The sequence below is a fragment of the Bradysia coprophila genome, chromosome III (assembly GCF_014529535.1).
Source record: "Bradysia coprophila strain Holo2 chromosome III, BU_Bcop_v1, whole genome shotgun sequence".
Classification (NCBI taxonomy): Eukaryota; Metazoa; Arthropoda; class Insecta; order Diptera; family Sciaridae; genus Bradysia; species Bradysia coprophila.
In genome coordinates, this window is record NC_050736.1 from 3,007,760 (window position 1) to 3,026,473 (window position 18,714).

The 18,714-nt window shown below is 37.1% G+C and overlaps 5 protein-coding genes across 6 annotated transcripts; 3 read left to right on the plus strand and 2 right to left on the minus strand.

Moving 5' to 3' along the window:
- The first annotated feature begins 4,345 nt into the window (after positions 1 to 4,345).
- Positions 4,346 to 5,164, plus strand: LOC119077906. Its single transcript, XM_037185282.1, has 3 exons — positions 4,346 to 4,411; positions 4,470 to 4,863; positions 4,930 to 5,164. Exons 2-3 carry the CDS (start codon positions 4,470 to 4,472, stop codon positions 5,097 to 5,099), a joined length of 564 nt encoding a protein of 187 aa, XP_037041177.1. The 5' UTR covers positions 4,346 to 4,411; the 3' UTR covers positions 5,100 to 5,164.
- Positions 5,165 to 8,782: 3,618 nt separating this feature from the next.
- On the minus strand, positions 8,783 to 10,045 carry LOC119077563 (ubiquitin-conjugating enzyme E2 Z-like). Of its 2 annotated transcripts, none has more exons than XM_037184777.1 (2): positions 9,836 to 10,045; positions 8,783 to 9,677 (listed from the first exon to the last, which is right to left on the minus strand). In XM_037184777.1, exon 2 carries the CDS (start codon positions 9,593 to 9,595, stop codon positions 8,789 to 8,791), a length of 807 nt encoding a protein of 268 aa, XP_037040672.1. In that variant the 5' UTR covers positions 9,596 to 9,677; positions 9,836 to 10,045; the 3' UTR covers positions 8,783 to 8,788. The 2 variants fall into 2 exon arrangements, with proteins under 2 accessions (XP_037040672.1, XP_037040678.1); XM_037184783.1 differs by having other exon boundaries at positions 9,891 to 9,996.
- A 1,572-nt stretch (positions 10,046 to 11,617) lies between these two features.
- Positions 11,618 to 13,212, plus strand: LOC119076912 (acyl-lipid (8-3)-desaturase-like). Its single transcript, XM_037183933.1, has 4 exons — positions 11,618 to 11,942; positions 12,008 to 12,325; positions 12,401 to 12,573; positions 12,666 to 13,212. Exons 1-4 carry the CDS (start codon positions 11,687 to 11,689, stop codon positions 13,167 to 13,169), a joined length of 1,251 nt encoding a protein of 416 aa, XP_037039828.1. The 5' UTR covers positions 11,618 to 11,686; the 3' UTR covers positions 13,170 to 13,212.
- A 1,826-nt stretch (positions 13,213 to 15,038) lies between these two features.
- Positions 15,039 to 16,454, plus strand: LOC119077415 (nudC domain-containing protein 3). Its single transcript, XM_037184631.1, has 6 exons — positions 15,039 to 15,230; positions 15,291 to 15,372; positions 15,433 to 15,667; positions 15,728 to 15,916; positions 16,054 to 16,209; positions 16,285 to 16,454. The coding sequence occupies exons 1-6, from the start codon at positions 15,130 to 15,132 to the stop codon at positions 16,401 to 16,403; spliced, it is 882 nt and encodes a 293-aa protein (XP_037040526.1). The 5' UTR covers positions 15,039 to 15,129; the 3' UTR covers positions 16,404 to 16,454.
- Positions 16,455 to 16,546: 92 nt separating this feature from the next.
- On the minus strand, positions 16,547 to 17,741 carry LOC119077621 (nurim homolog). Its single transcript, XM_037184840.1, has 3 exons — positions 17,307 to 17,741; positions 16,938 to 17,242; positions 16,547 to 16,875 (listed from the first exon to the last, which is right to left on the minus strand). The coding sequence occupies exons 1-3, from the start codon at positions 17,631 to 17,633 to the stop codon at positions 16,728 to 16,730; spliced, it is 780 nt and encodes a 259-aa protein (XP_037040735.1). The 5' UTR covers positions 17,634 to 17,741; the 3' UTR covers positions 16,547 to 16,727.
- Positions 17,742 to 18,714: the final 973 nt, after the last annotated feature.

The following is an 18,714-nucleotide window of genomic DNA, read 5'->3' on the forward strand; positions in this document are numbered from 1 at the left end:
CGTTCAATCGAACTGCGTTTTGGTGTAATGTGCCATATCCTCGTGTTCGATTAGGAGCATTTCCAACATGAGTAATTTCAAATGGCAACAAAATGAATTCACTTATACTGTTGTATCCGAAAGAACATAAGCGATCGTAAAGGGAATCAATGTTGTGAAAAATAAAAATGTTTGCAGTGCCATTGAAGTGCATTACACCATCTGTCGTGCGTGCGTGTGGGTCGAAAATAATATACATATTGTTTGCTTTATGCAGCGCAATTGACAATTTGCAACAAACAAAAATACCGTCAGTGTACTCAGCAAAGAAGCGCGTGATATATATTTTTGCGAATTTTTCATAATTTCCTGAATACTCTACTTCTGTTAATGGTTTGCATTTAACGTTTACAATTCCACGATTTAAGCGATCAACACTGACGAAGATATTCTGTACAATTTCGTGAGCAGCCAGAAGTTTGTCTATTCTGTTCGGTTGACGTTCCATAGCTTCTCTATAAGACACTGTGTAGATATAATCACCAAGCTGTAGTATTGCATCAATATCACAATCTTTCCACTGATCTTTAACGACAGAAGTGAAAGCCAAAAAAACTACAGAATTGGCTGTGCACTGAACGTTTCTAGAATTCGTGTCAAAACGTAAGTCGCTCTGAGCAAATGTTCCACAAATAACTCGGGAAATGGGTCCGTTTTTGTCAGCAATCAATGTAAAAGAAACAAATTGCAATAAAAATGGATACTCATCCTCATTTTCGAGCAAAATGAAATCATGAAATTTATTCATATTTTCAAAGTATATTACAGCTGAAAAATTACCTTTCTTCGTACCGTCGTTATTTCGACCATGAACGTCAAATAGAACAACTGATCGTGAATTGGAACATTTGCATATTGCATAACTGTTACCACATATAGTTAGAAGTGCATAATTATTATCAGCAGATGAGTAGAACATTCGTAATGCTTCTTTAAGCTGTAAAAGGTTACCTTGACTACAAATATTTAGCGAAATATTGTATTGATCACCGTCCATATAAATGTCTTGAATATACTCATTGAAATTTGGAGACATTTCAGTGGTATTTTTCGACTTGTAGTAGTTGTTGCAATGGGTCTGATATTCTACTCCACAGGATAAACATTCCTCTAAGTCGCTATCAACCCAATAATCTACACCATTTTGATGTGCATAGAAGATGGCAAAAATAGAGGAAGCTACACAATCTTTATGCATGAAGCCGCTCTCTTCGATTTCTTTAAAATCAGCAGTAATGATCTTAGAAAAAGATGTTTTAACTGTAGATGTCGGTAAGACTTCACTGGTAAGCTCCACTGGAAATATGTTAAACGTAGTTCCATAACCAAGCTGTCTTATCATGAAAGTACTCAGCGTATCGAGACTGTCAAAGTAAAACACCGTTGCATACGAACCATTAGGCTCACCTGTGCCATGGGAGTCGAAAAAAACGTATGAAATAGCATTGTCCAGTTGCAATACTGTAATTCCGTACGATAAGTCATTGACAATGAAAATACTAAATGTAATATCCATCGTCTCTAAACGACAGAAACTTTCAAGAATATCTTTTTTGTTTATTCTGCCTTGAAAATCCAAGTCTACTACATCTATGGTAAACAAAAAGTTTGAATATGAAACATGTCCAGCAAGTTGTTTTGGATGCAGACTCAAAACTTGTTCAAATACACGATGTCGTCCGACCTGTTGTTCATAACGTTTTTGGTAAAACATATTTCCAAACAAAAGAATATCTTTTATACTATCTGCATTCCACATCATCATATCGTGCAATGTCGAATAGACAAATGAAAAGACCACAATCCCCGAACATTGATGTTGGGAATGTGGTGCTGGTTTCAAGTCATATTCGCAGAGGTCACCACAAACTATGTTAAATGAAATGTCATTATTAGATTCTACAGAGCCTGTTTGAACTCTGTCTGACATTCTATTCGGTTCTCTTTCATCTCTTTCTACTCTCACAACATGGAATGGAACTAAAAGGAAAGTGGAAGATTGTGAGCCTTGTACAGGAAATTTCCATTCTTTCGAAAAGAAGTCGATAAACTTATCATAATTTTCGAAAAACAAAATAGCAGTCCGCCCAACACGTCTTGGTTGTGGAATAATCTTTACACCGTCGTCATTTCTGCCATGCGAATCGAAAAACACGTAATAGTACGTATTGCTGCATGTGTTTCGATGACGTGAAATGGCGTAGGAATACGAATTGTAGGTTATTATACCATAGGCGAAGCAATTCAGCTCGAATTGCCGGAACGCTTCAGATAAAACCTCTCTGTTTTCATATCGTCCACCAAGACATTCCTCTAAATTAGCAAAAATCTCAAAGTTGTGTGACTCTATCGTCAAGTTTTCATTCAAGTTAATTGCTTCTAAGAATGTATGCGTATCGCGAGGATCAGTCAAACGTTTATGAGTAATACATTCTTCGTAGTATAATTGGCCGAAATGCATAATTTGATTCAAGTCGTTTGCATCCCAATCAACAATATCTTTCAATGAATTATATGTCAACGCTACAGCTGCCATTGCAGTGCATTGATGATGCGGTTGTGGGAAAATGGAAGAAAACTGACAGAAATCAGCTAAAACGATTTGAAAGAAAGCTTGTCGTTCAATAGTGGGCCCCATAATATTTCTTGAAGAATGACTCTGATTGTTGACGTGTTCTTCAACCGAGCGCTCATACAAAGAAATCGATGCAATGGATGCATCAGTTGAATCAATCGTTTCTGAACAAATAATTTGACTCTCAGTTTCATTTATCCCAACCGAATGCGCATCGGTTGATATTGAATCTGAAACAACTTCTGCTACAGCAGCAGTAGTTACTTTTTCGACTGTCGTTTGTTCATATACGTTGGAACAAACAGGGCTAAACCCGAAGAATGGTTCATTTTCTGAAATAGCTGCCAATTCCATATCCAGTACAGTCGAATCCGTAACAACTTCTTCTGTAGCAGAACATACTGCGGTTTCCTTAAATTTTCCATATATTGGATGTACCGGACTGAAACCAAAGAATACTTCATCGGCTGACGAAGCTATCTCTTCAACTGACTTTCGCTTAAGTGTTTTTTCAGTTCGTGGTTCTTCATTGGAAAGTGGAGAAAATGAACCGATCTCAACAACGCCACAACGTTTCTTGTTGAGGTGTTCAACCTTTTTAAGTAGTTTTTGCCTCTTCAACGCTTTCCCAAATTTACCCATTTTTATCGATACTCGAAGTAAACAATAAAATGACTAAAGAATAAAGTGTCGATTTGATTGGTTTTGTTGTGCAAGCTGCTATTTTTATTCAAGCGAGCACCAAACTGTTCAAATTATATTAAACGGTTTGACGCTCAAGCATTGACAAAAAATGCCAGCTAATTTCGGCGAAACCAAAGTCTCAAGCCAATGCTATGTCAGTGTGAGCAGACACCTGTGATGATATTTGTGAAAGCTCCAACAACAAAAGAATTAAAGAATAAAGTGTCGATTTGATTTATTTTGTTGTGCAAGCTGCTATTTTCATTCAAGCGAGCACCAAACTGTTCAAATTATATTACTTAAACGGTTTGACGCTCAAGCATTGACAGAAAATGCCAGCTAATTTCGGCGAAACCTACGTCTCAAGCCAATGTGTATTATTGTCAGTGCGAGCAGGACACCTGTGATGATTTTTGTGATAGCTCCAGCACAGCCTATAATTTCTTTGTGTAAGCAAATAACCGTTACAATTACAACAATTAAGAACTGTTTTGCACTCAAAGAAAACACGACCAAATATCGGCTGAGAGCATGATTATTTAAGACAAATGAACTCTCAGGCCAATTCGATCTTAGATGGACTGATGATGAAGAAACTCACCGAAATATAGGTCTGAAAAATTTAATGAAATTATCAAAATGTAGAGAGCTCAATATTTTGATTGTTTGCAATAATGGCGTTAATCGCGAAAAGGAAGATTTAAAATCATAAGTTTTCTTATATTGGTATCTTTGAATGTGTTGCGGACCAAATTTCTCTGGAAATCACAAAACATTGGTTTTTTGCCTTTTCTTCTTTTCATTTTCTAAATCAACAGCGATTTGTGACTAATGTAACACAAAAATGGTATTAGAGCTCCCCACAATTATATCCTTATAATGTGAATAAACTATAATCAAATAATAATAAAAGAAACCGCACGTTGAAATGCATTACCGTCATTTCTCTGCACTCTACCAAGTACTTTGACGTCTTTGACGCGTGACAGTGTTGGTGACATAAATCGTATTACATCTGCACAGGCTGCTGTCATATCATTTTCAAAGCGTCCTTCGATACAAACGTTTCTAGTGTGCATGCTGTGCTGATCTTGTCTGTTTACATTCAGAAAAGTGAGTACATCTAGTATACGAATCAGATTGCTGTGATAGTCGATGAAAATTGTTTCAGATGAACCCATATTATTGCAACCATTACGGAATGCCGCCCAACATGTTTGGGCCTCAAATGTACAGCCCATTTACGTTTCCTCCGCCGCCACCTTTTCATTCAAACATGGATCGTTTATGCCCAGACACAGTGGCATCGACAACGACTGCAGAAGTCAAAGAATCTGAAAAATCAACGAATTTGCCAGCAAAAAAGGAAATTAAGCGGCAACGCTCGACAAACCGTCGCAGATACCGCAAACGATCAGAGGACATAACAACACGAACACCACACTCAATCCATGACAAATCTCCGGTGTTGTCGAAACACAAATCGTTGCATGTGACGCAAAGTCGTGTGACTGCTTCAAAGAATGTTGAACAGAAGAACAAACGAAACCGTCGAAAGGTTAAAGGTGACGCAAAGCGATTGTTGAATTGTGAGTTGTAACCTAACCTAACTTTTGTTACGTTTATTTCAGCACCAACAAACAATCCTATAAATCAACAGCTAGGCCAGAGTACAGTTACTTCTGGATATGAAAAACAGAATCAAGACTTCGTCGTGGCGGTGATGGCCATTGCAATGGCTCTGCAGCCAGAAAAACGTTCTGGACTTAAAGCCGCTCCTGACGGCATTGAATTGGATTAACAACTCGCTGTTCTAATATTGTCTATGCACTGATGCTTGTGAAAATACATGTATGGCGTGGTATAGATGAGGATTTTTATTTTCTCGAAATAGAATTGATTCACTGAGGATTATATATGAGCAGTCTCTTAACCAAAGTCATAAGCTCCCAAAATGTCAATGAAAAACGCCGATGCCATCATTTGGCAATGAAATATTATACCCATTCATCCTAATCTTTGCAGGACAACAATTCTTGTACGCTTTCTTATCTCTCCAACGATGAAATGTTGTTAAAATGTAACAAAAATCTAAACTCTAAAACGCCATTTTGTTGCCGCACCAATATACTATATCAAGTGACTCAAAATCTTAAATCGGTTCGCTGACCTCATGCATAAAAATTTTGTTCTAGGACACCCCTCAACTTTCATTTTTGAACATTTGTTCCGAAGAGACCAAAGCTCTACGACGCCATCTTGTGGGCGTACCAACATCAAAGTTGGTCCCCTTTTTTGGCACTTTCTTTCACTTTTCTCGGAAACTAAACCATGGAATCTATTGATATGCACCTTAATCGATAGGTATTTTCAGTGGCTATCTACGATTTCAGTTTCATCTAATCCTATGGACACGTTTTCGAGAAAATTGAGAAAAACCACCCAAAAAACCACTTTTTGGTAATTTGCGGTGGCTCACATGCATGTGGCCGCTCTCAAATGTTTTTATTCGGAAGCGCCGACCTGGAAAACCCTTTAGACACAAATTTTACCCCGATCCATTAATTTTACGCGAAATGGCAGCCAGTTTTCGTTTCAAAAATTCCGACTTTGAAGCCACCTAGCGGCCAAGCGACGCATAAAAAAATTTTGTGACCCACATTTCCTGAATCAGCATCAAAAGCTCTACCGAAATCAACCGTAAAATCATTAGGTCCGAGGTACGGCCTCAGTCCTAACCCAGGTCCGAACTCGACTTTTTCCCATCTCGCCACCCTAAGAAACGCTCCTATCTACTTTTTAGATTTTTAGAAAGTACGATGCCCTGCGGGCATCGTGTAATAGATGCCGGGACAGTTATGAATTAAGGCGCAGCGCTGCGCGCTGCGCTTGCAATAAAATATCAATTATTTCCTTAGAACCGATTATCGATGTTTTCAATTGATCAATATTATTCCCTTGACTGAAAGTCAGGGTCTTATGAAAGAAAATACCCTTAAATGTCCGTAACGCTAAGTTCACTATGATATTTTGAAAATGTTCTACATTGGCAAAAAACGTTAAATACAGAAAACGTCCGTACACTTGTTCCCTCGATAACTCGAGTAATTCTTAACCGATTTGCAAAATTTTGGTTTTAATCGACGGAGAATGAAAATCATGAGGTTAAGTTCGTAGATGGGCAATATTAGAATAATGAGATGGGAGTAATTCTCAATAGAATTTTATTCCTTGTTACCGCGATAACTTCCCTAATTCTTGTCAGATTTTCAATTTTTTTATGTTATTCGACGAAGATTGAAATTCTTGAGGTTGAGTTTGCAGATAAATAATGTGAGTACAACGAGATACGAGAAATTCAACACAGACGTTTTTTCTTGTGGACTCGATAACTCGAGTAATTCTTTACCGATTTTCAAAATTTTAATTTTAATCGACGGAGAATGAAAATCATGAGGTTAAGTTCGTAGATGGGCAACATTGAAGTAGTGAGGTGAGAGTAATTGTAAACACAACATTGTTTCCTCGTAACCAATAAATTTTCACACACATAAAATTACTGAAAGACGAACAGAGATTTAGTTAATGATACAAATTGTTCGTCATATCTTTAATAAAGACATGGGCTTAGGTGGTCTGTGGTTTGGAGGTACATTGGGCTTATACCTCGTCTTTACAAACATCCGTCCTTCAGATTCATTCCTTTGAAATATTTCCGTCTTGAACGACAACTTAATTAAATTAATAATGTCACACACCTGACGTAAAGTCGTCCTCAGAAAAAAATAGCTTCCATTCCTTCTCATCAAAAGTAGTAATTCAATGCACTACACCTAATAAATGGATTTTGGTGTTACCACCCAGAATCACAGCCTTATAAAAAACAACGCACCCATAGACGTATTCCTTCTGTCTTCTCTTTTATAACTTGACAAAGTTCTTGTAAACAAACTCAAGAATTTTAAATAAAACATTTGTGCTACAGTAATTCCCTTGACTGAAAGTCAGGGTCTTATGAAAGAAAACACCCTTAAATGTCCGTAACGCTAAGTTTACTTTGATATTTTGAAAATGTTCTACATTGGCAAAAAACATTAAATACAGAAAACGTCCGTACACTTGTGGACTCGATAGCTCTTGGGACTTTATTGGACTGGTAATCTGCGATATACGACAATTTTTGCGTGAAATCCGTATTCGTAAAAGAATTTTTTTCGTTCCTAAAATGTTTGAACGAGTGTGAACTTTGCGTAATTCACACGAGTTTTATTTTTTTCAAGAGAGAGGCAAGAAATACGACACCTTTTCAGCGCATTTAGTAGACTATATAGGAGACTCATATTAGGTGTTAAACGTACCTCGCTGGACCTTCCACTCATAGCGTATGTTTTCTGTAATTTGACACTCATAGCGCTTTTTAGGAGACAATATAGGAGACTCGTAATAGAGTAAAAGAGTATAACATCGCTCGCTGGACCTTCAACTCATAGCTCTTTTTGTTTCTTCAGGAAATTAAATAAATATGAGTAAAATGAAGCATGTGATGACTGCTGTTTTCTGCACCTTTTCATGTGACTTTAATTTTGTGATCTCAAAAACACCACCTCATTTAAAAATGGTTAGAAAACTAAGACTGGAATTATAGAAAAAAAATAGCCAGTCAAGGGACCTGACCCACCCAAGAGGTGGGGCCTAGTGTCGATAAAATCGGTAAATATCGACCGATAATCGGTAAAAATCGAATTATAATCGGAAAATAACGGTAAAAATCGACTGATAATTCGATAAATATTGATTGATATTTCGATAGTCAGATCAGTCGATATCTATCGGTTATCGATAAATCATTCGATTGATCCCCTAGTGAAAATTGAAAGTCTCGAAAGTTCGAAAGGCGTATTCTCATGGTCTCAGTTCTATTGTCTTTTGAGACCATCAGAATACGTATTTCAATCTTTTGAGAATATCATTTTCACCCAGGGATGTTCGCTAAAAATAATTTTCTATAAAAACTTTTCACTCGACATTAGAGAAAAAAGAAAACGATGACGTAAGATATCCTTTATGGGTTTTAGGTTGCGGCTTAAGTTTTATTTCCTCAAAAGTTACACAAGTTAGAACAAAATTAATTCGATATCCTAGTGTCTGTAGTTTGGAGTAGACGTTCAGTTAAATGGATTTTAAAATTATTTGTCGAACAGAAAAGAAGCTAGTTCTGTTGATAAAAACCTAAAGATCATATCCATTAGTTGTCCTTTGTTCCTAGAGAGCTTGTCGAAGTTCGATGTTGGGTTAAGACAATCAAAATACAAAGAAAAAGCGTAGCTTCGACTTAAAAAAATTCTTTTATCGATTTATTGCCAGCCATATTCACTTACTTACTTCATTTACTTATCTTCTAATATAAAAATATTTCCATTGCGCTTTTTAAATTGGTCTATCTATATTTAAACGGAATTTGTTGTGTGGCACTATTTAAGTATTTTCCTCCTAATTTGATTGTTGAGCGGTGTCAGCGATATGTTGCTGTTTCAATTTTTCCATTTCTAATTTTAATTTGTTGTATTCAAATAAGCCTCTCGGCTCATTGAAAGGATCGTGCATAGATTGCCCGTCCAGATGAATATTAGCATTGATAACTTTCTCGTAGTACGTAATTTTGGTCTTGAAGTAATTTGTTACGAATTCTTTTAGCACAGATGGCATATTTCTCGTGTCAAAACTATCTTGCATCATACCGATAACGGCAACGCGAATCGTTTCGTGCAAAACTATGTCATTGTAGCTCTTCACCGGATCGATGGTTGGATACGGATATATCGATACACCTGGCTCATTGAAAAACGGTTTATCGTTCATGATCGATTGGATGGACAATAGGACGCTGGAAAGTGTACTCCCCGAAGACCACTGAGGACCCATCCATGTATTCAGGATACTCAAACAAACTTTTCCATTTTTATACAGATTCGGATTGAATCGGACGGTATTTTGATTCGTTGTCATTAGTGTGACCACGGGCGGTGAAAATGGGTAGTCGTGCGGTAGTTTGATGTAAAAATAGAAGAATCCTCCCTCGTATGGCGTTTTTTCCGGACCGATGATAATTGCATGCGAAACTAGTAGATTTTCCGGATCTGGACTGAACATGATGTCTGGTATGGGGTCGGTGAAAAATTGCCGTATGTCTTTGTATATTCTGTTTGCGTATAGAGGTTGTACATCCACTTGTTCGGATCTAGTAGGAGGCACAGACTCGGAAACCGATTCCGACGGTCCAGGCGATGCTTTTGACATTACAGTGTTTGTTTTGCCAAATCAACAATAACTTTCGCAAATTCTTTTTGTACTTATCTTTCTGTGATCGTTATTTGTATGCCTGCAATCAAATATAAATTGTTGTATAAGTATGAATCGGAGGCTATAACTCTTTAACATTTTCAAGTGTAATGTTAGTGAAGGTGAATGAAGAAAAACTTAAATTCATCAACGAAATGACTACATTGGGTGTTTTAACAATATTTAATAAGATTTTACCTGAATAACAGGCCAAATATCTAACCAAACTTCGAAAAACTTATAAAGAAATTACCAGGTAATATAAAGGGCCTGAGTGAGATTTTTGTTTACGTTCAGTTTTATCTGTACTCTTCTCTGCAATGAGTTTATGTCTATCTGGTTTTTCGCACTCACATAATATGTTCGGTTTGCCATCGGTATACCATAAATTATGCCACTACCACGACTACCAATGAAAGTAAAAGAAGTGCTTGGTGTTGTGGATTTAAACTCACTCATCTTATTTTCTGCATTTTTAAAATTGAATTTAAATTTCTGGGAAAGGGAGGTAGGTGAATGTAATAAGATACATTGTGTGCCAAAAAAAAAGAAGGTAGCCGCATACAACATTTTTCTCAAAAAAGCTTACGAAAGTTGTACTTTTCGTCACTGAGTTAAGAAAAGCTTTTTTCATCCTGGAGTACCAAAAACGTCACCAAATTTAGTACCAAAAGAGCCACTTTTCATTCCCTCATGTCATTTTCGTTAGATTGTTCGGAAAGTGTACTCTAAGATGAAAAAAAGTCAACATCACTCGGATCAAAAAGGTGTGTTTTTGACCACGGTTATGAAAACGTCAAGGGATGCGACGGAAGCCTTTTTGATGTAATATACTATTTTCGTTCTGTTGAAGATATTGAGACCAAAATGCGTAATGTATTCACCAATATATTGGCGATTGGCTTGTGTGAAAGAATATTTATTTATGACGGACACAGACGGTTAAATTTCCTCATTATTCGACTATTAAAAATTCTAATTTCTTGATTGTAATGGAATCACCAGTTGTGTATTATTGAATGTAATTTTTGTATTAATTTGTCTTTTACTTTGTTTTTATTTTCCTCATACTTTGTTGTTCATTGATGTACGACGGATATTTGAATTGCGATTTTTTTATAAATTTGAAATTATACAGCCACTCGTTAATGAACCTTTGTAAAATGCTGTGTCTACTGATTATCATTTGTCTTCCTATAAAATACATAGTTCCAAACAATTATGAACAATGGACCCTTTACAAATTTGTAGCCTACATTTTGGCGAAAAATATTCCTTTTTGATGATTACTTTGAATAGTACATTTCGTACCTAGGACTAAAACTCATTTTTAGCGTGTGAGAAGTTTCCAGACAGAGCCGAAGGCGAGGTCTGGAATCGAATAAGCTAAAAGAGACTTTTAGTCCATGGTACGAATAGTAATTTTCATATTGGACGGTCCTAGGTATGAAAAACCTTTTTTTGAACAAGTGAAACCATTAAATGCAAAAATGTGTTACTTTTAAATGAAAAATTGGTTTGTCGGTGGTAACTCACTTGGAGAAACCGAAACAGTTTATGAAAATTTTGGTAAACTGCACACTTTTCTCAGAGCTGGTCAAACGACTACAACCAATTTTTATTAAAAGCTAACACATTTGTGGTCGTTATTGCGGTCCAATATTTCATCAGAATCATAAATATCATCACAAATGAAATACAAGACACGCAAATTTAGGCTACAATTTTAGCTAAGCATCGATGCCTCTTAAGTACATAACATTATTGAGCAATGTAGAGATATTATATTAGCAAAGCCCCTAACAATTATATTATTGCCAACACGATCAGCGATATCGAGTCAGGCGCAAAAAATCTGAAATTTTTGATGATTTTGAGTAACTATAGTATATGTCACAGTGCCATTTTACGAGCGTACGGGTCTCGAAAAATAACAAACTGGATGCTCGTTTTTGTGCATGTTACGTTTGAAACAACAAGGTATAGTACTTATTGTAGAGCTCGCCGTAGAAAACGTATTCTTGTGTTCAAGTATAGCATGTCAACACGATGATGACAGAAATTAAGGAGAATCACTTCAGTGAATGCATAGAAAACGACCTTAGAAAGGAAATTTTATTTGATGGATACTTTTACGATGTAACCGAATTTGTTCAGAAGCATCCTGGTGGAAGCGTTATTGAGTATTACACGGAAAAGGGTGAAGATGCTACTCATGCCATTCAGCAGTTTCATAAACGATCTAAGGAAAAGGTCAGACTAATGATGAACAGTTTGAAGAGGCGACAACCAGCTCCGAACGAAAGTGATATTTGTTGAAACCAAATGATCGTTTTCCCATTTTACATGAAAATGTTTTCAAATTTACAGTTGCCTTGGATGCGGAGACTGTGAAAAAGAATCGTGGCCTCACTGAAGATTTTACTAAACTGTACATAGAATTGGAGTCCAAAGGATACTTCGAACCATCTTATTTACAGGCGTTTATACGTCTAGCAGAAGTGTTTGTGTGGTTCGGAATAGGATTTTATCTGGTTTGCGTTAGTCAAACGACTGCGTTCAAATTGATTGGAGTCGCTCTGATTACGTTATCGAGAGCACGAGCTTCATTTTTTGTACACGAACTAGGTCATTACTCATACAGTGGGAGCCCAAAAATAGACCGAATTGTCGATGTTACCGTCCATGGCAAGTAAACACACGGCTTGAATGCTTCGTATGATCATACGACAAAGTAAAATGTTAATATTGCCGTGAATGTAGGTCTGATCATAGGACTTTCGGCAGCACGTTGGAGGCGACAGCATAACAGACACCATGCCATGCCTCAGAGGCTACATCATGACGTTGATCTTGATACTATGCCATTACTTGCTTACAATGCAAAAGTTGCGAAGAATTCGAAACAAGGAAAGGGATTTTTGATTAAGCACCAGGTAATAACATCTTCCTTCGACTGTAAAATGCGGCGCTAAAAAAGTTGCTAGGAACGAGTTTATCATTTTGCTTAAAAATATTTTAATTTTAGGCTTCCTTGTTCGTCTTTGACACACTGTTGGTAATTTTAGTATGGACGCTGTACCAAGATCCAAAATTCATTTTTAGACGCAAAATATACCTAGAAATGGCTGCACTAGCAGGACATTGTGCAATTTTTTATCAAATCGGCTTTTGGCCATGGCTATTTTCAACCTGGGGCGCGGCATTGATTTTGTTTACTACTTTTGCAATGAACCATACATTTTTGCCGGTAACTACCGAGCCAACGCACTGGGTTGAATATTCGCTTCTTCATACCGCAGATGTGGTACACACTCCATGGGCCGACTGGACAACTGGATATCTGAACTATCAAATCGAACATCACTTATTCCCAACAATGCCAAACTTTCGACTGCCGTTTATTCAGGACAGAGTGAAAGCTTTAGCTGAAAAGCACAATTTGCCATACATTATACACTCTTATCCGGGTGCTCTTTCGAAAGTATTCGAAAATATGTCCAGTGTATCGAAAGAACTAAGTAATTCGTAAAGCGTTGAGTTGATTTAAATATAAGTTTTGTTTTTGCAAAATAGATTGTTTGGAAAATTAATGATTATTTCGTGGGCGATTGATTTCATTGTCAGCGTTAGCCGTTCACAGTAGACAAGCATATCAACAGTTTTACTATCGGGTCTATTACTTCATTTTCTTAGCAGTCGTCTTAGCTCAGAGATTGTCAACACATACAAGTGCATACGCATAAATATATCAAAATTTAGAGTTTCCTTCCCGACTGCAACGCACTTCAAGCATGAGTGGTACATACTGAAACAGGACAGTGTATCAAACAATTTTTTGCACTGTAAAAAAATATGGAAAATTTTTCATACTCTATTTGACAGCTGTCACTCGAAGCACTTTTGCTTGAAGTGCGTTGCGTATGACATACGAGTGTTAATGCTAGGAGCATTGCTATGAAAAGGGCAATATTTGAAAAGTTATAGATTCTGCAAAGCACTGTTCCATCAAACAGAATCTTATATAAATCAAATGTTACGTACTTCCCATCAGGAAAGCCTAAACAAACATCGTTTACGAGTGGAGTGGGATGCCTGCTGTTTTTAGACCCGTACGAAGTACTGGGGTCTTATAGGTTTACGCATACGTTTGTAACACGTCGAATTGGACTCCCTGAGTAAGGGGAAACCTATTGTGGTTGTCTAGAGATGCCAAATCCGCGAAAAAAAAATGTCCGTCTGTCTGTCTGTCCGTCTGTCCGTCTGTCTGTCTGCACGATAACTTGAGTAAAACGCATCCGATTTTGAAAATTCTTTTTTTTCCCGTTTGGTAATGTCAAAAGACAGGCTAAGTTCGAAGATGAGTGATTTTGGATCGACCCCTCCCGAGCTGTGGCCCAATAAGTGCTTTACGGTTTTTCGAAGATATCTCCGGACATTTAAACGTTAAACTTGTAAGTGATACGTCAAATAAAAGGTATTTACAATACCGATCGACAAAAAAAAAGTTTATGGAAATCTAATGACCGACTCGTGAGTTAGACCCCTTGGTGTGAAACAGGCACAGGGCGGCAAGCAGTTTTTGCTTGTAGGTCGGCCACATTTGACCATATTTCGTCTGTTTTAGCTTTATTAGATAGGTATTGACCGTACCAATCAGGGAAAATTTTTTATGAAATTATGTTCTCCGGAGCGTGAGCTAGGTCTCTTGGAGTGAGCTCTTATCTGGCTACTCGGAAGTACAGTGAACGTGGTGTATTTTGACAATATCTCGAGTAAATTTTGACCGAATTTCATGAATTTTTTTTTGTTTGAAAGGTATTAACGAATGTAAAGCGTCGGTACTATTTCCAGTCTCCTAACAAAATGGCTGCCGGCGGCCATATTGGATTTTAGTAAAACGATATAAAGTGGGAAAAATGATGCTTAGAGAGTTTCTGTTAACATGGAAATAATGTGTTAAGTGTGAGGGGTTTCAGGGATTCCATATATGGACATCTATATATACCTATATACAGCTATATTGAGCTATATACAGACATATAGAGCTATATAATAGCATATTACTCTGTGAAATGTTTATTTACAGTGAAATATAGGTAAATATAGCGGTATATAGCTGTTTAAATAGGAATTTATGAAATTTGACTTCGTACGGGGCTGTCTATATTGCCTCCGGCAATTTAATTGTATATGATAACAAGGCAAAGAGTGGATAATGTAAGTGATTTAAAAGGAAGAATAGTTTTTCAGCAGAGAAGAAAATGAAGTAAGAGAAATGAAGAGTTTCACATTAAAGGCTTTTGATACGAATAGGTGTTTCGTACGGGTCGGCGTTAGCTATGTCTACTTACTATCTTCCCGTTTTTTTTTTCTCTTAAATTCGGCGGTCATATTGTTTGTTTACACTAATCGCAGCAACTGTCACTTTCCACTCACCTTCGTGTTGTCAGTTGAATATTTTCTTTGAGTGTTTCCATGAAGAGGTTGAAATGAATTCTGAACGAACTGACGCTATTTTATCAGAAATTCTAAACGAACATGAATCTATAAGCGGCTTCTTCGATTCCATATTTGGATTTCTATCCAGACGGTAACTAATTTTTGTTCTTTGTGTCAGTGGGAATGTCTATAATCAAAACCATTTCGATAGAACTGACTTCTACTGTGAAATACCGTCTCCTTCCGACAAAATTGGATTCCCACCCGGCGTAAACGAGCAAATAGTTTTGAAGGTACTGGATTCCAGAAACCAAGTGATAAAGTCGAATAAAATCGAAATCTATTCCATTTAGACACTGCGGAAATGGAAGAACAATGTCATCAAAACAGCTAATGAGATTCCCGTTGCTTATGAAAAGGAAATTGCAACTTCGATCGACGATGAATTAGCCACATCCTCAGACAACAACGTGCCCGACGACAATGATATCAGAAATGACGAGTCTCGCCCGATATTCGAACCATCCGAATTTTACAACGGTGCCTGTTTTCCGAATTATTGCTGGTCGCAGACTATTAATGAAATTGGTAAGTCCATTCTTAGTATGTCGGGATTCTGGACTCCAGATTAAGTTTATGCTTTTTTAGAATTATGCATTCTTGTACCTGATCATGTCCGAACTTCAAAGCATTTACGTGTGAATATCGACCAGTCGAATGTAAAAATTATTGATCAGTCAACTCAGGCTGTTATCTTGGACGATACGTTGGCGAGAAAATGGAAGGCATCGGAAGCTAACTGGACATTGGCCCGTAACAAGTTACAAATTACTGTCGGTAAGTTTTTTTTTGTTAAAAGAGCTAATCTGATCGGTTGTTAGTCCTTCTAAGTTGAATACTTGCGTCGTTACAACAGTTATTACATATAGCCCAGATCCCAATTTGCTCAGACCGAAACTTTATTTTTTCTACAGACAAATTGGTCGAGGCATGGTGGGAGAAGTTATTTGTTAGCGAATCTCGACTAGACACTACCAAATTAAACTGCACTCGGCCCATTGAAGATCTTTCACAAGATACCCAGGCAATGATACGAAAAATGCAGTGGGACAATCAGCAGAAGCAATTAGGTGAGAGAGTAGTGAAATTAGAGCATCGTTGAGTGTTTGTAATGCTGTCTTTTGTTTGACGAATTTATTGAACAGGAAATCCAACATCAAAAGAACGAACGAACCTTGAGATGTTGCAGAGGGCCTGGAACGTTGAAGGAAGTCCATTCAAAGGCACACCGTTCGATCCAAATGTAGTGACTTTTCAGAATTAGAATTGGAGTGTTGAGAAGCAATCATTTCTATAAACGAAACTTTAAGAGACACATGTATAGTTGTCGTTTTTGTGCTATTAGTTCCATATTGCAGCTCAATGTTATTGGATGAACACTGGTAATTACATTGAGGATGCATTGGATTCGATTTAGTTTCTTTTATTATAGAAAAATGTCTCATTCCACCAGAAATAGAATTAATTACGGACGAAGGAGGTAGGACGGTTAACGTAAAACAATGAACACAATCTTATGATTAAAAAGTTAATGTTGTCGCATGCAGCTGATACACGTCCAACGGCACAAATCTATCGAACGTATGTGCTAATACCGCGAATATCTAAATTGACTTTTCAATTCCAATTTCTTTTTTGCCAATTGCGATCGATGATAAATCACGTCTTGGTCGTCTGTGTTCCAGGCTACGTACATGTAAGTAGTCCACAAGAACGCTAATATGAGACGATCCAGGCTGAAAACGAATTGCAAGTTTCGATGTAATGGAAAACTTTCAGAGAGAAATTTGCGTTGTACCTCATTAGATTAAATGCCCATAAAATGACCGTCAATGCAAGGAATGAAGGATGACGCACACGGTGTATCAGACGTCTCAGCTCGGACGATTTGTATGCTATAGGTGGTAAACAGTTGTTAACATCGTTGTAAACTTGGCTTAAACCAAGCAATTCCGGCAATTCATATAAAACGCATCCACCGCAGATAACACTCCATGCAAATATATGCAAAATGACGAATGCCCAATAAACTGATGTATTGTTCTCTACGTCTACGCTCCACAAGTTGAAAGCGGGTACTGTTTTCCAATTTTTTATCAGAATCTGGAAACGAACGGTTCGATTTTCGGTGTTCTTGAAAAAATACTTTAAACTAAAAAATGCATACCAACAACGCTCCCGATGTAGCAATGTTGTAGATACTCCGTTCAATGGTCGACAATCCAAGTTTGTTCCAAATTGACTTCACCAAATTGGATCGCATTAAACTGTGTTGAAAAATGAATAAGATTGCCAGGACCGTGTCCAACGAGATGGGTAGCAAGGAAGCCTCGAATCTCGATGGATTATCCAGTATGTTAAGCAGCCAAGTGTATTCTTTTTTGATTTTATTTGGGACCGACAAAAACCAGATTAACTGTCCCACTGCATATAATGTGTAGGCGAACGAGAACAACGATACTGGAACTGTGACCAAATGTCTAAATTTAATCATTTTTTATGATTGGAAATTCACTAAATTCGAAAAAAAAGATGTGCAATGGTTTGGTGGATTGTTTATTTTCTGTTGCTCAAGAGAAGGTTTGATGACGACATAGTCTAAATTTAATTTTTGGATGAGTACTTTCAACTGTCTTTTTGCGATATGATTTCAAATATAAAAAAGTTGTTGAGAAGAAGACAATGCGCATATGGTTAGGTGTAGATTATGAAGATTGATAAAGGTATTAAATGAATTAATTACAATGAATGTGAATTACACAGGTATGGTCATATGTCACCGTGGAGAACATAACGATCTCCAAAACCGATTCTAACTCACTCATTTTCATATTATTTTGACAAAAATAATGAGTGCATTCAAGGCAAAACGACTAATTTAACAGAATCGGCCATACCTGGTATGATAAATTGGACAGATCTTTGTATACATTGGGAGGCATTCTTTTGAAAAACAGCCGACCGAAATCTGACGCATTTTCCTGTGGAATTTCTTTATATGTTTATCAAAAAATTCTTCGACGCTTGTGTAGCTACTGTGAGGTGATCAAAAACCGAAAACATGCACTTTTTTTACAGAAATTTCTCCAGTTACACGAGCCGTACAGGGTCGTATAGGTTGTCATTAGAAAGGTACGTGCATTTACTTCCTGACAAATGGGGTCGTATTGGGTTTAGGATCCATCCACCCTGAGATATGTGCAACCTTTTTCTGTTGAAAACTTCAACACTTACACGAAACGTATACATGGTCGTGTGCGATGTCACTAGAAAGGAAATTTTATATTGTTTCAGGGCAAGTAGAGTCTACGATGAAATATGTTCACTTAAACATTTCAAGTTCTCATATTTCATCGTAGATGCTTCCAAACCCCCATAAGACCTTATTGCCCCGAAAGTACGTGCAATTACATATAAAAAAATTCCATTGGAAAATACGTCTGATTTCGGTCGGCTGTTTTTCAAAAGAATCCCTCTGGTCAGTTTCAAAAAAAAAAAATAACCTTTGAAACCAGTGAGCCAACAAAACCTACACCTAAATCTAAAGTTTCGCCTACAATCCTTCTTCCTTTTAG

Bases quoted from the DNA above. Each gene is read 5' to 3' on its own strand.
- LOC119077906 (XM_037185282.1), top strand. From the start codon at position 4,470: ATGAACCCATATTATTGCAACCATTACGGAATGCCGCCCAACATGTTT. The intron at 4,864-4,929 runs GTGACGCAAAGC...CGTTTATTTCAG, and splicing joins AAACCGTCGAAAGGTTAAAG to CACCAACAAACAATCCTATA.
- LOC119077563 (XM_037184777.1), bottom strand. From the start codon at position 9,595: ATGTCAAAAGCATCGCCTGGACCGTCGGAATCGGTTTCCGAGTCTGTG.
- LOC119076912 (XM_037183933.1), top strand. From the start codon at position 11,687: ATGATGACAGAAATTAAGGAGAATCACTTCAGTGAATGCATAGAAAAC. The intron at 12,326-12,400 runs GCAAGTAAACAC...CCGTGAATGTAG, and splicing joins TGTCGATGTTACCGTCCATG to GTCTGATCATAGGACTTTCG. The intron at 12,574-12,665 runs GTAATAACATCT...TTTTAATTTTAG, and splicing joins GATTTTTGATTAAGCACCAG to GCTTCCTTGTTCGTCTTTGA.
- LOC119077415 (XM_037184631.1), top strand. From the start codon at position 15,130: ATGAATTCTGAACGAACTGACGCTATTTTATCAGAAATTCTAAACGAA. The intron at 15,373-15,432 runs GTACTGGATTCC...TATTCCATTTAG, and splicing joins ACGAGCAAATAGTTTTGAAG to ACACTGCGGAAATGGAAGAA. The intron at 15,668-15,727 runs GTAAGTCCATTC...ATGCTTTTTTAG, and splicing joins GCAGACTATTAATGAAATTG to AATTATGCATTCTTGTACCT.
- LOC119077621 (XM_037184840.1), bottom strand. From the start codon at position 17,633: ATGATTAAATTTAGACATTTGGTCACAGTTCCAGTATCGTTGTTCTCG. The intron at 17,243-17,306 runs GTATGCATTTTT...GTTCGTTTCCAG, and splicing joins CTACATCGGGAGCGTTGTTG to ATTCTGATAAAAAATTGGAA. The intron at 16,876-16,937 runs GTACAACGCAAA...ATTCGTTTTCAG, and splicing joins TGGGCATTTAATCTAATGAG to CCTGGATCGTCTCATATTAG.